This window comes from Oncorhynchus mykiss, chromosome 22 (assembly GCF_057628025.1).
Source record: "Oncorhynchus mykiss isolate SJ-2025 chromosome 22, ASM5762802v1, whole genome shotgun sequence".
In the NCBI taxonomy this organism is placed as follows: Eukaryota; Metazoa; Chordata; class Actinopteri; order Salmoniformes; family Salmonidae; genus Oncorhynchus; species Oncorhynchus mykiss.
The window spans coordinates 36,927,447-36,943,262 of record NC_143043.1 but is presented as its reverse complement, the minus strand read 5'-3'; the positions used below and the strand labels follow the sequence as shown (position 1 = coordinate 36,943,262).

The following is a 15,816-nucleotide window of genomic DNA, read 5'->3' as shown; positions in this document are numbered from 1 at the left end:
CCTTCCCCTACCTCCTTTCCATCCTCCCCTGCCTACCTGCCTGCCTCCCTCCCTCCCTCCTTCCCCTCTCCCTCCCCCTTTCTTCCTCCCTCCCTCCCTCTTTACTTCCTTCCCCTACCTCCTTTCCTTCCTCCCCTGCCTACCTGCCTGCCTCCCTACCTCCCTCCTTCCCCTCTCCCTCCCTTCCTCCCTCCCTCTCTCCCCCCCTCCCTCTTTACTTCCTTCCCCTACCTCCTTTCCTTCCTCCCCTGCCTGCCTCCCTCCCTCCTTCCCCTCTTCCTCCCCCTGCCTTCCTCCCTCCCTCCCTCCCCCCCTCCCCCCTGCCTCTTTACTTCATTCCCCTACCTCCTTTCCTTCCTCCCCTGCCTGCCTGCCTGCCTCCCTGCCTGCCTGCCTGCCTGCCTGCCTGCCTCCCTCGCCTGCCTGCCTCTCTCTCTCTCTCCCCTGCCTCCCTCCCTCCCCGGCCTACCTCCCTCCCCTACATCCTCTCCACGTCATTCCCCCTCTCTCCCTGTCATTCCCCCTCTCTCCATGTCATTCCCCATCTCTCCCCCTCACTCCCGTCTCTACCCTTATCTCCCCATCTCACCCCGTCACTCCAGTCTCTACCCCGCTCTCCCCGTCTCTACCCCGACTCTACCCATCTTTCTCCGTCTCTAACCCTCTCTCCCCTACCGCCTTCGTTATCTCTCCTCTACCCCTACCCCTCTCCTGCCACCCCTCTCTCCCCCTATCCCTCTCTTTCCTAGCCATCCTAGGGGAGGGGTCGTGGTGTAGACTAGCCTGTGCTGATCCGCTAAGCGACACCTATGCAGCAACCCTGGTTTAACAGGAGGCCGGAGCTGCCTCAGAGAATCTAATTGTGACTGTAATGCAGACACATGGGAGCTGTGGTGTGGTGTAAAACGTACATGCACACCAGCAGTTGGCTGGACGGAAGGTACTTCATCACTTTTTCCAGAACAAGTAATTAAAGTGCCACCTGCCGTGCCCACCGGAGAGGACACACCACGGCTGGGTTGACTTGGTGTCACGGCATCTCTCCCCCTCTCCCCATCACAGTCCAGTACAAAATCTCTAATTAATTAGAATATCGCAATGCTGATTACACAAGCCCATATCAAAGTGGTGTTTTTGTTTACCTAGCTAACCCCTGAATTAAAGAATGAATTCAGTCTGCTGTGGCTGCATTCCCGTACTGGGAGCACTGGCACAGATCAGTGTATTGGTTCATTTTCTTTCTCTCTGATATCATTTTTTGGAGAGGATTTATACAGACCATCTAACAGATTGTGTGGCAAGCAACCCTACCCATCATATCCGTCCAAGTTGGATTCTTTCAGAACGGAGAGAGCGTGGCCCTTTCTTTCAGTGACTGTGAAGAGAGAAAGACAAGAGAAAATAAATAGTTAATGTGTTAATGAAGGAGAGATGAAATCGAATGGCTGGCACAAAAAAAATGCTTTTAGTAACTCTATCCAATGTTAGTTTGGCACGTGGCTGTGATGAACATATGGTGGTGTCTGTGAAGCAGAATTTATACTTGTATGCTGTTTGCATTTTTAATCAAGAAAATAGAAGCAGTACAAAAAGGCTGGCTCCTGAGTGTTAAAGCTCCTCTCGCTTATGCAAAACACAGTCAGCAATGATACTACTCATGTTCATTGTCTGGTAATAACACTACATATTACAAGTACATACAACACTACTACATTTATACAATGCCTTCGAAAAGTATTCAGACCCCTTGACTTTTTCCAAATGTTGTTAGGATACAGCCTTATTCTAAAATTGATTAAAAAGTTGTTTTCCCCTCATCAATTTAGGGGTTCCCGAGTGGCACAGCGGTCTACGGCCTGCATCGCAATGCTAGAGGCGTCACTACAGACCCTGGTTCGGTCCCGGGCTGTATCACAAATGGCCATGATCTGGAGTCCCACAGGGCGGCGCACAATTGGCCCAGTGTCGTCCGGGTTAGAGGAAGGTTTGGCTGGGGTAGGCCGTCACTGTAAATAAGAATTTTGTTCTTAACTGACTTGCATAGTTAAATAAAAGTTACATCTAAAATCTAAAATCTATAAACAAACCCCATAGTGGCAAAGCAAAAACAAGTTTTAAGAAAAGCACATTTATTTAAAATAAAAAACTGAAATATCACATTTACCTAAGTATTCAGACCCTTTACTCAGTACTTTGTTGAAGCACCTTTGGCAGCGATTACAGACTTGAGTCTTCTTGGGTATTACGCTACAATCTTAGCACACCTGTTATTGGAGAGTTTCTCCCATTCTTCTCTGCAGATCCTCTCAAGCTCTGCCAGGTTGGATGGGGAGCACTGCTGCACAGCTATTTTCAGCTCTCTCCAGAGATGTACGATCAGGTTCAGGTCCAGGCTCTGGCTGGGCCACTCAAGGACATTCAGAGACTTGTCCCGAAGCCACTCCTGTGTTGCCTTGGCTATGTGCTTACGGTGGTTGTCCTGTTGGAAGGTGAACATTCGCTCCAGTCTGAGGTCCTGAGCACTCTGGAGCAGGTTATAAACCAAGGATCTCTCTGTACTTTGCTCCGTTAATCTTTTCCTCAATCCAGACGAGTCCCAGTCCCTCCCGCTGAAAAACATCCCCACATCATGATGCTGCCACCACCACCATGCTTCACAGTAAGGACGGTGCCAGGTTTCCTCCAGACGTGACGCTTGGTATCAGGCAAAATAGTTATTGGTTTCATCAAACCAGAGAATCTTGTTTATCTTGTTCTGATAGTCCTTTAGGTGCCTTTTGGAAAACTCCAATCAGGCTGTCATGTGCCTTTTACTGAGGAGTGGCTTCGGTCTGGCCACTCTACCATAAAGGCATGATTGGTTGAGTGCTGCAGAGATGGTTGTCATTCTGGAAGGTTCTCCCATCTCCACAGAGGAACTCTAGAGCTCTGTCAGAGTGACCATTGGGTTCTTAGTCACCTCCCTGACCAAGGCCATTCTCCCCCGATTGCTCAGTTTGGCCGGGTGGCCAGCTCTAGGAAGAGTCTTGGTGGTTCCAAACTTCTTCCATTTAAGAATGATGGAGGCCACTATGTTCTTGGGGACCTTCAATGTTGCAGAAATTTTTTGGTACCCTTCCCCGATCTGTTCCTCGACACAATCTTGTCTTGGAGCTCTCTGGACAATTCCTTTGACCTCATGGCTTGGTTTTTGCTCTGACATTTATATTTTAAATGTATTTTATTTCACCTTTATTTAACTGGGCAAGTCAATTAAGAACACATTCTTATTTACAACGACGGCCTACCTAAAGGCAAAAGGCCTCCTGCGGGAACGGGGCTGGGATTAAAAATAATAAATGTTATAAAATATAGGACAAAACACTCATCACGACAAGAGAGACACCACAACAGTACATAAAGAGACAACAACACAACATGCTAGCAACACAACATGACAACAACACGATAGCAACTAGAGGTCAATCGATTAAATCGGCATTGCTAGTTAACTTATCATCGAATCACAGCCTACTTCAACTTCGCCAAACGGGGGATGATTTAACAAAAGCACATTCGTGAAAAAAGCACAATCATTGCACAAATATACCTAACCACAAACATCAATGCCTTTCTTAAAATAAATCCACAGAAGTATATTTTTTTAAGCCTCCATATTTAGTTAAAAGAAATGCATGTTAGCAGGCAATATGAACTAGGAAAACTGTGTCACTTCTCTTGCGTTCAGTGCAAGCAGAGTCAGGGTATATGCAGCAGTTTGGGCCGCCTGGCTCGTTACGAACTGTGTGAACACCATTTATTCCTAACAAAGACCGTAATTAATTTGCCAGAATTTTACATAATTATGACATAACATTGAAGGATGTTCAATGTAACAGCAATATTTAGACTTGGGGTTGCCACCCGTTCAATAAAATATGGAACGGTTCCGTATTTCACTGAAGGAATAAACGTTTTGTTTTCAAAATGATAGTTTCCAGATTTGACCATATTAATGACCAAAGGCTCGTATTTCTGTGTGTTTATTATAATTAAGTCTAGGATTTGATATTTGATAGAGCAGTCTGACTGAGCGGTGGTAGGCAGCAGCAAGCTCAAAAGCATTCATTCAAACAGCACTTTCCTGCATTTGCCAGCAGTTCTTAGCAACGCTTGAGGCACAGTGCTGTTTATGACTTCAAGCCTATCAATTCCCGAGATTAGGCTGGCAATACTAAAGTACCTATAAGAACATCCAATAGTCAAAGGTACATGAAATACAAATGGTATAGAGAGAAATAGTCAACGCGCCATAATTCCTATAATAACTACAACCTAAAACTACTTAACTGAGAATGTTGAAGACTCATGTTAAAAGGAACCACCAGCTTTCATATGTGCTCATGTTCTGAGCAAGGAACTTAAACGTTAGCTTTTTTACATGGCACATATTGCACTTTTACTTTCTTCTCCAACACTGTGTTTTTGCATTATTTAAACCAAATTGAACATGTTTCATTATTTATTTGAGACTAAATAGATTTTATTTATGTATTATATTAAGTTAAAATAAAAGTGTTCATTCAGGATTGTTGTAATTGTCATTATTACAAACATATATATATATATATAAAAAATAAAAAGGTAAATGGGTCTGAAAACTTTCCGAAGGCACTTTATGTAGTTATATGTACTACATATTATATGTTGTTATTTATACACTACATATTATATGTTGTTATTTATACACTACATATTATATGTTGTTATATATACTACATATTATATGTTGTTATATATACTACATATTATATGTTGTTATACGTACTACATATTATATGTTGTTATATGTACTACATATTATATGTTGTTATTTATACACTACATATTATATGTTGTTATTTATACACTACATATTATATGTTGTTATATATACTACATATTATATGTTGTTATATATACTACATATTATATGTTGTTATATATACTACATATTATATGTTGTTATACGTACTACATATTATATGTTGTTATTTATACACTACATATTATATGTTGTTATTTATACACTACATATTATATGTTGTTATATATACTACATATTATATGTTGTTATTTATACACTACATATTATATGTTGTTATATATACTACATATTATATGTTGTTATATATACACTACATATTATATGTTGTTATATATACTACATATTATATGTTGTTATATATACTACATATTATATGTTGTTATACGTACTACATATTTATTATATGTTGTTATTTATACACTACATATTATATGTTGTTATTTATACACTACATATTATATGTTGTTATTTATACACTACATATTATATGTTGTTATTTATACACTACATATTATATGTTGTTATATACACTACATATTATATGTTGTTATTTATACACTACATATTATATGTTGTTATATATACTACATATTATATGTTGTTATATATACTACATATTATATGTTGTTATATATACTACATATTATATGTTGTTATACGTACTACATATTATATGTTGTTATTTATACACTACATATTATATGTTGTTATATATACTACATATTATATGTAGTTATATGTACTACATATTATATGTTGTTATTTATACACTACATATTATATGTAGTTATATGTACTACATATTATATGTTGTTATTTATACACTACATATTATATGTTGTTATATATACTACATATTATATGTAGTTATATGTACTACATATTATATGTTGTTATTTATACACTACATATTATATGTTGTTATATATACTACATATTATATGTAGTTATATGTACTACATATTATATGTTGTTATTTATACACTACATATTATATGTTGTTATATATACTACATATTATATGTAGTTATATGTAATACATATTATATGTTGTTATATATAAATACATATTATATGTTGTTATATGTAAATACATATTGTATCTTGTTATATGTACTACATATTATATGTAGTTATATGTAATACATATTATATGTTGTTATATGTACTACATATGATATTGGCTAGTGGAGGAGAGGGAGAGAGAGGTTGACAAGGGAAAGGCTAGTGGAGGAGACAGGGGGAGAGAGAAGTTGACAGGGGGAAGGCTAGTGGAGGAGACAGGGGAGAGAGCTGGATGGGGAAGGCTAGTGGAGGAGATAGGGGGAGAGAGGTTGATGGGGAAGGCTAGTGGAGGAGACAGGGAGAGAGAGGTTGACAGGGGGAAGGCTAGTGGAGGAGACAGGGGAGAGAGGTTGACAAGGGGAAGGCTAGTGGAGGAGACAGGGAGAGAGGTTGATGGGGAAGGCTAGTGGAGGAGCTAGGGGGAGAGAGGTTGATGGGGAGAGAGGTTGACAGGGGGAAGGCTAGTGGAGGAGACAGGGGGAGAGAGGTTGATGGGGAAGGCTAGTGGAGGAGACAGGGAGAGAGAGGTTGACAGGGGGAAGGCTAGTGGAGGAGACAGGGGAGAGAGGTTGACAAGGGGAAGGCTAGTGGAGGAGACAGGGAGAGAGAGTTTGACAAGGGGAAGGCTAGTGGAGGAGCTAGGGGGAGAGAGGTTGATGGGGAAGGCTAGTGGAGGAGACAGGGGAGAGAGGTTGACAGGGAGAAGGCTAGTGGAGGAAACAGGGGGAGAGAGGTTGACAGGGTGGTGGCTAGTGGAGGAAACAGGGGGAGAGAGGTTGACAGGGGGAAGGCTAGTGGAGGAGACAGGGAGAGAGGTTGACAAGGGGAAGGGTAGTGGAGGAGACAGGGGGAGAGGTTGACAAGGGGAAGGCTAGTGGAGGAGACAGGGGGAGAGAGGTTGACAAGGGGAAGGCTAGTGGAGGAGACAGGGAGAGAGGTTGACAAGGGGAAGGCTAGTGGAGGAGACAGGGGGAGAGAGGTTGATGGGGAAGGCTAGTGGAGGAGGCAGGGGGAGAGAGGTTGACAAGGGGAAGGCTAGTGGAGGAGACAGGGAGAGAGGTTGACAAGGGGAAGGGTAGTGGAGGAGACAGGGAGAGAGAGGTTGACAAGGGGAAGGCTAGCAGAGGAGTCAGGGTGAGAGAGGTTGACAAGGGGAAGGCTAGTGGAGGAGACAGGGAGAGAGAGGTTGACAGGGAGATGGCTAGTGGAGGAGACAGGGGAGAGAGGTTGACAGGGTGGTGGCTAGTGGAGGAGACAGGGGGAGAGGATGGCACGCCATGGAGAGGAGAACCCATGTTCCTGAATCTCTAGAGACTAGGTTACTGTCACAATGTATCGGCTTGCCCACCATTTCAAACACACACAAACACACACACAAGCACCCTCCCACCACACCGCACACACTCAGATGCCAGTGAATAGTGAAAATGGGGGAACGGGGTGCCATACCGCAGATGGCATCACAAGCCCATGCCCCACTTAGCATTTCTGGGGCATCTCCTCTCCGTCGGAGCGGGTTAGTCCCAGCTGTACCAACCCATCACACACATCACAGGCTCCACCACGACTGATGTGACACTTGCAGATGAGTATTGTTGTGTGAGAATGTGCATCATTATTATCAGCAGGACCACATTAATATTTCATGAGTGGATGTCCTGGTCCCTGTCCCAGTCTCTGGTAGCAGGTGATGTCCTAGTCCCTGTCCCCGTCTCTGGTACCAGGGGATGTCCTGGTCCGGGTCCTGTCTCTGGAACCAGGGGATGTCCTAGCCCAGTCTCTGGTACCAGGGGATGTCCTAGCCCAGTCTCTGGTACCACGTGATGTCCTAGCCCAGTCTCTGGTACCAGGGGATGTCCTGGCCCGGGTCCTGTCTATGGTACCAGGGGATGTCCTAGCCCAGTCTCTGGTACCAGGGGATGTCCTGGTCCGGGTCCTGTCTCTGGAACCAGGGGATGTCCTGGTCCCTGTCCCAGTCTCTGGTACCAGGGGACTTCCTGGTCCATGTCCCCGCCTCTGGTACCAGGGGATGTCCTAGCCTAGTCTCTGGTACCAGGGGATGTCATAGCCCAGTCTCTGGTACCAGGGGATGTCATAGCCCAGTCTCTGGTACCAGGGGATGTCCTAGCCCAGTCTCTGGTACCAGGGGATGTCCTAGCCCAGTCTCTGGTACCAGGGGATGTCCTGGCCCGGGTCCCGTCTATGGTACTAGGGGATTCCTGGCCCGGGTCCTGTCTCTGGAACGAGGGGATGTCCTGGTCCCTGTCCCCGCCTCTGGTACCAGGGGATGTCCTGGCCCAGTCACTGGTACCAGGGGATGTCCTGGTCCCTGTCCCCGTCTCTGGTACCAGGGGATGTCCTGGTCCCTGTCCCCGTCTCTGGTACCAGGGGATGTCCTAGCCCAGTCTCTGGTACCAGGGGATGTCCTAGCCCAGTCTCTGGTACCAGGGGATGTCCTAGCCCAGTCTCTGGTACCAGGGGATGTCCTAGCCCAGTCTCTGGTACCACGTGATGTCCTAGCCCAGTCTCTGGTACCAGGGGATGTCCTGGCCCGGGTCCTGTCTATGGTACCAGGGGATGTCCTAGCCCAGTCTCTGGTACCAGGGGATGTCCTGGCCCGGGTCCTGTCTCTGGAACCAGGGGATGTCCTAATACCTCAGTCAGCATAGTACATCAGTCAGCAATGTGCATCAGTCAGCATAGTGCATCAGTCTGCATAGTGCCTCAGTCAGCATAGTACCTCAGTCAGCATAGTACATCAGTCAGCATAGTACCTCAGCCAGCATAGTACCTCAGCCAGCAGAGTACATCAGCCAGCATAGTACATCAGTCAGCATAGTACCTCAGCCAGCATAGTACCTCAGCCAGCAAAGTACATCAGTCAGCATAGTACATCAGTCAGCATAGTACATCAGTCAGCATAGTAAATCAGTCAGCATAGTACATCAGTCAGCATAGTACATCAGTCAGCATAGTACCTCAGTCAGCATAGTACCTCAGTCAGCATAGTGCATCAGTCAGCATAGTACCTCAGTCAGCATAGTGCATCAGTCAGCATAGTACATCAGCCAGCATGGTACCTCAGTCAGCATAGTACATCAGTCAGCATAGTGCATCAGTCAGCATAGTACATCAGTCAGCATAGTGCATCAGTCAGCATAGTACATCAGTCAGCAATGTGCATCAGTCAGCATAGTGCATCAGTCAGCATATTACCTGTCAGCATAGTACCTCAGTCAGCATAGTACCTCAGTCAGCATGGTACCTCAGCCAGCATGGTACCTCAGCCAGCATGGTACCTCAGCCAGCATGGTACCTCAGTCAGCATAGTACCTCAGTCAGCATAGTACATCGGGATGCACAACTGCAACACATACTTCTACCTGACTGTCATTATATTGTGATAACGACATTATCATTCAGTAGTTCAAATAAATGGCTGATCCATTTGTCACCTTCCCAATTCAGAGGAATAATAACATCATCAATAACAGAGATTATAACATCATCAAACCCAGTTGGTCCCTGGCCACTGCAGGCCCAGAATTATACATTTAATTTATATTTGGTAAAGTGTATTTTAATGGCTCCTCGTCCACCACTCATCCCTTGCACTCCCCCTGGGGGGAACACATCATCAGCAAATCTATTCCATACACAGTGCACTACTTTCGACCAGAGCCCTATGGGCCCTATTGGCACTGGTCAAAAGTAGTGTACTATATAGGGATTAGGATGCCATTTGGGATGTAACCAGATTATATTACTATTTGAATGGCTTCTGGAAGCAGCATTCATTAACGTATGCACAGACACACACACACAATGGTAGCAGCATTAATACACTCATGCACGGATACATGGGGGGGGGGGGGGGTGGAGGAGGGGGAAGGGGAGAGGAGGAGGAACAGATGGGTCTAGCCCCCCCCCCCTAGGTCAGGTTACTCAGTGAGTGAGGAGAGGAGAGGAGGAGAGGAGAGAAGGAGAGGAGACACTGGTCCTGTCATTACGTGTGAGATGCACTTCAGAGACCCTTCACGCACGCACGCAAACACAAACACACACACACATGCACGCACGCAAACATACACACACGCATGCACGCAAACACACACACTTGAATATATTCAATTCGGGAAATTGAATGAATGGAATTAAAAGGGATTGACCCTGGTGGACAGCATGGTGTTGATGTGATAGTGAAGCCGTGAAGGGTGAGTGATGTGAGTGGATAAGGCCCGAGGGCAGAACAGCACCTAACCCAGGGATAACTGTCTCAGGGCAGGGAAACCACACAGTACTCTGAGGGACAAAGAACATCTGTTGTCAGATGTACGGTTGTGCCCAGCCCACACACAAGATATCTAATGAGATATCAACTTTAGCAGACGTTTTATCCATATTTCACAGTGAATGTGATCTGCACGAACTTTGGGGGAAATGCCTTTAAAAGGCGAATTGTTGGCTGTCCAGCGCTAGACCCATCTATGAATTGAATCCCGGCCTTAAAAATGCAGTGAAAGAGAAAAAAAAAAAATCACAATATGTGTATCTGATAGAGTGTCACCATCTTACCAAATAAGCCACACAGGACCACACCCATGACATAACATTCTCAAGGGACACTTACTGGTCACATCAGCTTTGATGTCTGCTAGCTGAAAGAGGGGTGCCACATCATCTCTGTAGATCTGGTAGGCCTCTTTCTTATGACTGGCAGGGTTCACAAACACCTTCAGGGACTTGGGCCTGTTCTGGAAACCTGCAAGACAAGAGCAGAATCAATCAAATGTATTGATAAAGCCTATTTATATCACAGTATAAAGTCCTGGTCTAGACCCCCAAAAGATCCAGGAAAAAATGAAAAGGAGGAAAATAGAATTAAAAAGGGCAAACAAACAGGTCAACTTCTGCTTCAATGGGTTTTACAGTCCAGGTCCAGCACATCTGTTAGTCAGTGAAAGCAGCCATCCCACCTAGACGTGATCAGTTGTATCACTGTGTATTAAACATTGGTCTGAGACACCTGCTGTAAAATCACCTGAACAAAGAGTGAGATGAGTCTGCTTCCCTTCTAAAGGTCATGAGGGTTGAGGCTAACGCTTACACAGCCTGAACTGCAGCCAGGGAGACAGGGGGAGTCATGAATAAAGACAGATGCCCTGTAGGCCTCTCTCTCCTCCCCTGCTCTCTCTCTCTCTTCTCCCTCTATGTGTGCTCCCCCCTCTCTCTCCCCCTGCCTTCTCTCTCTCTGTGCTCCCCCCTGCCCTCTCTCTCTCTCTCTCTCTCTCTCTCCCTGTCCTCTCTCTCTCCCCCTGCCCTCTCTCTCCCTGTCCTCTCTCTCTACCCCTGCCCTCTCTCTCCCTGTCCTCTCTCTCTACCCCTGCCCTCTCTCTCCCTGCCCTCTCTCTCCCTGTCCTCCCCCTGCCCTCTCTCTCCCTGTCCTCTCTCATCTACCCCTGCCCTCTCTCTCTCCCTGTCCTCTCTCTCTACCCCTGCCCTGTCTCTCCCTGTGCCCTCCCTGCCCTCTCTCTCCCTGTCCTCTCTCTCTCTCTCTCTCTCTCTCTCTCTCTGTGCCCACTCCTGCCGTCTCTCCCTGTGCTCCCCCTGGCCTCTCTCTCCCTGTCTCTCCCTGCCCTCTCTCTCTACCCCTGCCCTGTCTATCCCTGTCTCTCCCTGCCCTCTCTCTCCCTGTCCTCCCCCTGCCCTCTCGCTCTCTCTCCACCTGCCCTCTCTTTCTCCCCCTGCTCTCTCTCTCTTTCTCCCCCTGCTCCCTCTATGTGTGCTCCCCCCTCTCTCTCCCCCTGCTCTCTCTCTCTCTGTGCTCCCCCTGCCCTCTCTCACTCTCCACCTGCCCTCTCTCACTCTCCACCTGCCCTCTCTTTCTCCCCCTGCTCTCTCCCTCTCTCTCTCCCCCTGCCCTCTCTCTCTCTCTCTCTCTCTCTACCTGCCCTCTCTTTCTCCCCCATCTCTCTCTCTCTCTCTCTCTCTCTCTCTCTCTCTCTCTCTCTCTCTCCCCCTGCCCTCTCTCTCTCTGTGCTCCCCCCCTGGCCTCTCTCTCTACCCCTGTCCTCTCTCTCTCTCTCTCTCTGTGCCCACTCCTGCCCTGTCTCTCCCTGTGCTCCCCCTGCCATCTCTCTCCCTGCCCTCCCCCTGCCCTCTCTCTCCCTCTCTCTGCCCTCCTCCCCCTGCCCTCTCTCTCCCTGTCCTCTCTCTCTCTCTCTCTGTGCCCACTCCTGCCCTGTCTCTCCCTGTGCTCCCCCTGCCCTCTCTCTCCCGTTCCTCCCCCTGCCCTCTCGCTCTCTCTCCCCATGCCATCTCTCGCCCTCTCTGTGCTTCCCCTGCCCTCTATCTCTCTCTCCCCGCCCTCACGCTCTCTGTGCTCCCCCGTCCTCTATCTCTCTCTCCCCGCCCTCACGCTCTCTGTGCTCCCTCTGTCCTCTATCTTTCTCTCCCCGCCCTCACGCTCTCTGTGCTCCCCCTGCCCTCTATCTCTCTCCCCGCCCTCACGCTCTCTGTGCTCCCCCTGCCCTCTATCTCTCTCTCCCCGCCCTCACGCTCTCTGTGCTCCCCCTGTCCTCTCTCTCCCCCTGCCCTCACGATCTCTGTGCTCCCCCTGTCCTCTCTCTCCCCCTGCCCTCCACTAAGCACCTAGCCACTGAGCTACTGAGTTTCCACACTCAATCATAATTAGGCAGAATTAGGGAGTGTTCCCTCCTGGGCCTTCCTGGAGCCTGGTGGAGACCCAGGGATCGATTGGGAGAGGCAGCACGCTGAACCCCTCATCCCCTCATGGTCTCCATTATCCCCCTCATTACTCTAATCCCTGGTGGTTGGTCCCTGAAGGTCCTGACTTCGACCCGCTAATGAGCCCTATGGCCCCTCAGCCTCTGCTCTGACAGACTCCCACTTTGACCCCGGACCCAGACCCTCAGCCAGCCGCCCAGCTATCTGCTCTTACATTACATTGTGATCACCAGGGTTTTGTGGACGCACCCGGGGTCAAAGGTTCAAAAGGAAAGGAACAAGCAACAATCCAGGAGGAGGTGCAGACAGAGAGGACCAACATCCAGGTCCCAGGGAGAGATGATGTCATGGGGGATGGGGAGAGGAGAGAAGCTCAGGAAGGTACAGCAGTGCTCCTATCTCTCTATCCACCCCCTAAGACCTTCAGGTCCACTGTGGTGCTCCTATCTCTCTATCCACCCTCTAAGACCTTCAGGCCCACTGTGGTGCTCCTATCTCTCTATCCACCCCCTAAGACCTTCAGGCCCACTGTGGTGCTCCTATCTCGCTATCCACCCCCTAAGACCCTAGGGTCCACTGTGGTGCTCCTATCTCTCTATCCACCCTCTAAGACCTTCAGGTCCACTGTGGTGCTCCTATCTCTCTATCCACCCTCTAAGACCTTCAGGTCCACTGTGGTGCTCTTATCTCTCTATCCACCCCCTAAGACCTTCAGGCCCACTGTGGTGCTCCTATCTCTCTATCCACCCCCTAAGACCTTCAGGCCCACTGTGGTGCTCCTATCTCGCTATCCACCCCCTAAGACCCTAGGGTCCACTGTGGTGCTCCTATCTCTCTATCCACCCCCTAAGATGTCCCGGCCCACTGTGGTGCTCCTATCTCTCTATCCACCCCCTAAGACCTTCAGGTCCACTGTGGTGCTCCTATCTCTCTATCCACCCCCTAAGATGTCCCGGCCCACTGTGGTGCTCCTATCTCACTATCCACCCCCTAAGACCTTCAGGCCCACTGTGGTGCTCCTATCTCTCTATCCACCCCCTAAGACCTTCAGGTCCACTGTGGTGCTCCTATCTCTCTATCCACCCCCTAAGATGTCCCGGCCCACTGTGGTGCTCCTATCTCACTATCCACCCCCTAAGACCTTCAGGTCCACTGTGGTGCTCCTATCTCACTATCCACCCCCTAAGACCTTCAGGTCCACTGTGGTGCTCCTATCTCACTATCCACCCCCTAAGACCTTCAGGTCCACTGTGGTGCTCCTATCTCACTATCCACCCCCTAAGACCTTCAGGTCCACTGTGGTGCTCCTATCTCTCTATCCACCCCCTAAGACCTTCAGGTCCACTGTGGTGCTCCTATCTCTCTATCCACCCCCTAAGACCTTCAGGTCCACTGTGGTGCTCCTATCTCTCTATCCACCCCCTAAGACCTTCAGGCCCACTGTGGTGCTCCTATCTCTCTATCCACCCCCTAATACCTTCAGGTCCACTGTGGTGCTCCTATCTCTCTATCCACCCCCTAAGATGTCCCGGCCCACTGTGGTGCTCCTATCTCACTATCCACCCCCTAAGACCTTCAGGTCCACTGTGGTGCTCCTATCTCTCTATCCTCCCCCTAAGATGTCCCGGCCCACTGTGGTGCTCCTATCTCTCTATCCACCCCCTAAGACCTTCAGGCCCACTGTGGTGCTCCTATCTCTCTATCCACCCCCTAAGACCTTCAGGTCCACTGTGGTGCTCCTATCTCGCTATCCACCCTCTAAGACCTTCAGGCCCACTGTGGTGCTCCTATCTCTCTATCCACCCCCTAAGACCTTCAGGTCCACTGTGGTGCTCCTATCTCGCTATCCACCCCCTAAGACCCTAGGGTCCACTGTGGTGCTCCTATCTCTCTATCCACCCCTAAGACCTTCAGGCCCACTGTGGTGCTCCTATCTCTCTATCCTCCCCCTAAGATGTCCCGGCCCACTGTGGTGCTCCTATCTCACTATCCACCCCCTAAGACCTTCAGGCCCACTGTGGTGCTCCTATCTCACTATCCACCCCCTAAGACCTTCAGGTCCACTGTGGTGCTCCTATCTCTCTATCCTCCCCCTAAGATGTCCCGGCCCACTGTGGTGCTCCTATCTCTCTATCCTCCCCCTAAGATGTCCCGGCCCACTGTGGTGCTCCTATCTCACTATCCACCCCCTAAGACCTTCAGGCCCACTGTGGTGCTCCTATCTCACTATCCACCCCCTAAGACCTTCAGGTCCACTGTGGTGCTCCTATCTCTCTATCCTCCCCCTAAGATGTCCCGGCCCACTGTGGTGCTCCTATCTCTCTATCCACCCCCTAAGACCTTCAGGCCCACTGTGGTGCTCCTATCTCACTATCCACCCCCTAAGACCTTCAGGTCCACTGTGGTGCTCCTATCTCTCTATCCTCCCCCTAAGATGTCCCGGCCCACTGTGGTGCTCCTATCTCTCTATCCACCCCCTAAGACCTTCAGGCCCACTGTGGTGCTCCTATCTCTCTATCCACCCTCTAAGACCTTCAGGTCCACTGTGGTGCTCCTATCTCTCTATCCACCCTCTAAGACCTTCAGGCCCACTGTGGTGCTCCTATCTCTCTATCCACCCCCTAAGTCCTTAGGGTCCACTGTGGTGCTCCTAAGACCCTAGGGTCCACTGTGGTGCTCCTAAGAACTAAGGGTCCACTGTGGTGCTCCTATCTCTCTATCCACCCCCTAAGACCTTCAGGTCCACTGTGGTGCTCCTATCTCTCTATCCACCCCCTAAGACCTTCAGGTCCACTGTGGTGCTCCTATCTCTCTATCCACCCCCTAAGACCTTCAGGCCCACTGTGGTGCTCCTATCTCTCTATCCACCCCCTAAGACCTTCAGGTCCACTGTGGTGCTCCTATCTCTCTATCCTCCCCCTAAGATGTCCCGGCCCACTGTGGTGCTCCTATCTCTCTATCCACCCCCTAAGACCTTCAGGTCCACTGTGGTGCTCCTATCTCTCTATCCACCCCCTAAGACCTTCAGGCCCACTGTGGTGCTCCTATCTCTCTATCCACCCCCTAAGACCTTCAGGTCCACTGTGGTGCTCCTATCTCTCTATCCTCCCCCTAAGATGTCCCGGCCCACTGTGGTGCTCCTATCTCTCTATCCACCC

General features: G+C 48.8%; 1 protein-coding gene across 1 annotated transcript in view; it reads right to left on the bottom strand.

The window, feature by feature from the left end:
• Positions 1-15,816, bottom strand: part of cerkl (CERK like autophagy regulator) — a 91,843-nt gene that overhangs the window by 42,680 nt on the left and 33,347 nt on the right. The window contains exons 3-4 of the mRNA XM_021579536.3: positions 10,542-10,673; positions 1,312-1,375 (exon numbers count right to left, since the gene is read on the bottom strand). Coding sequence (XP_021435211.2) covers positions 1,312-1,375; positions 10,542-10,673 — 196 coding nt within the window. The remainder of the gene's footprint in view (positions 1-1,311; positions 1,376-10,541; positions 10,674-15,816) is intronic.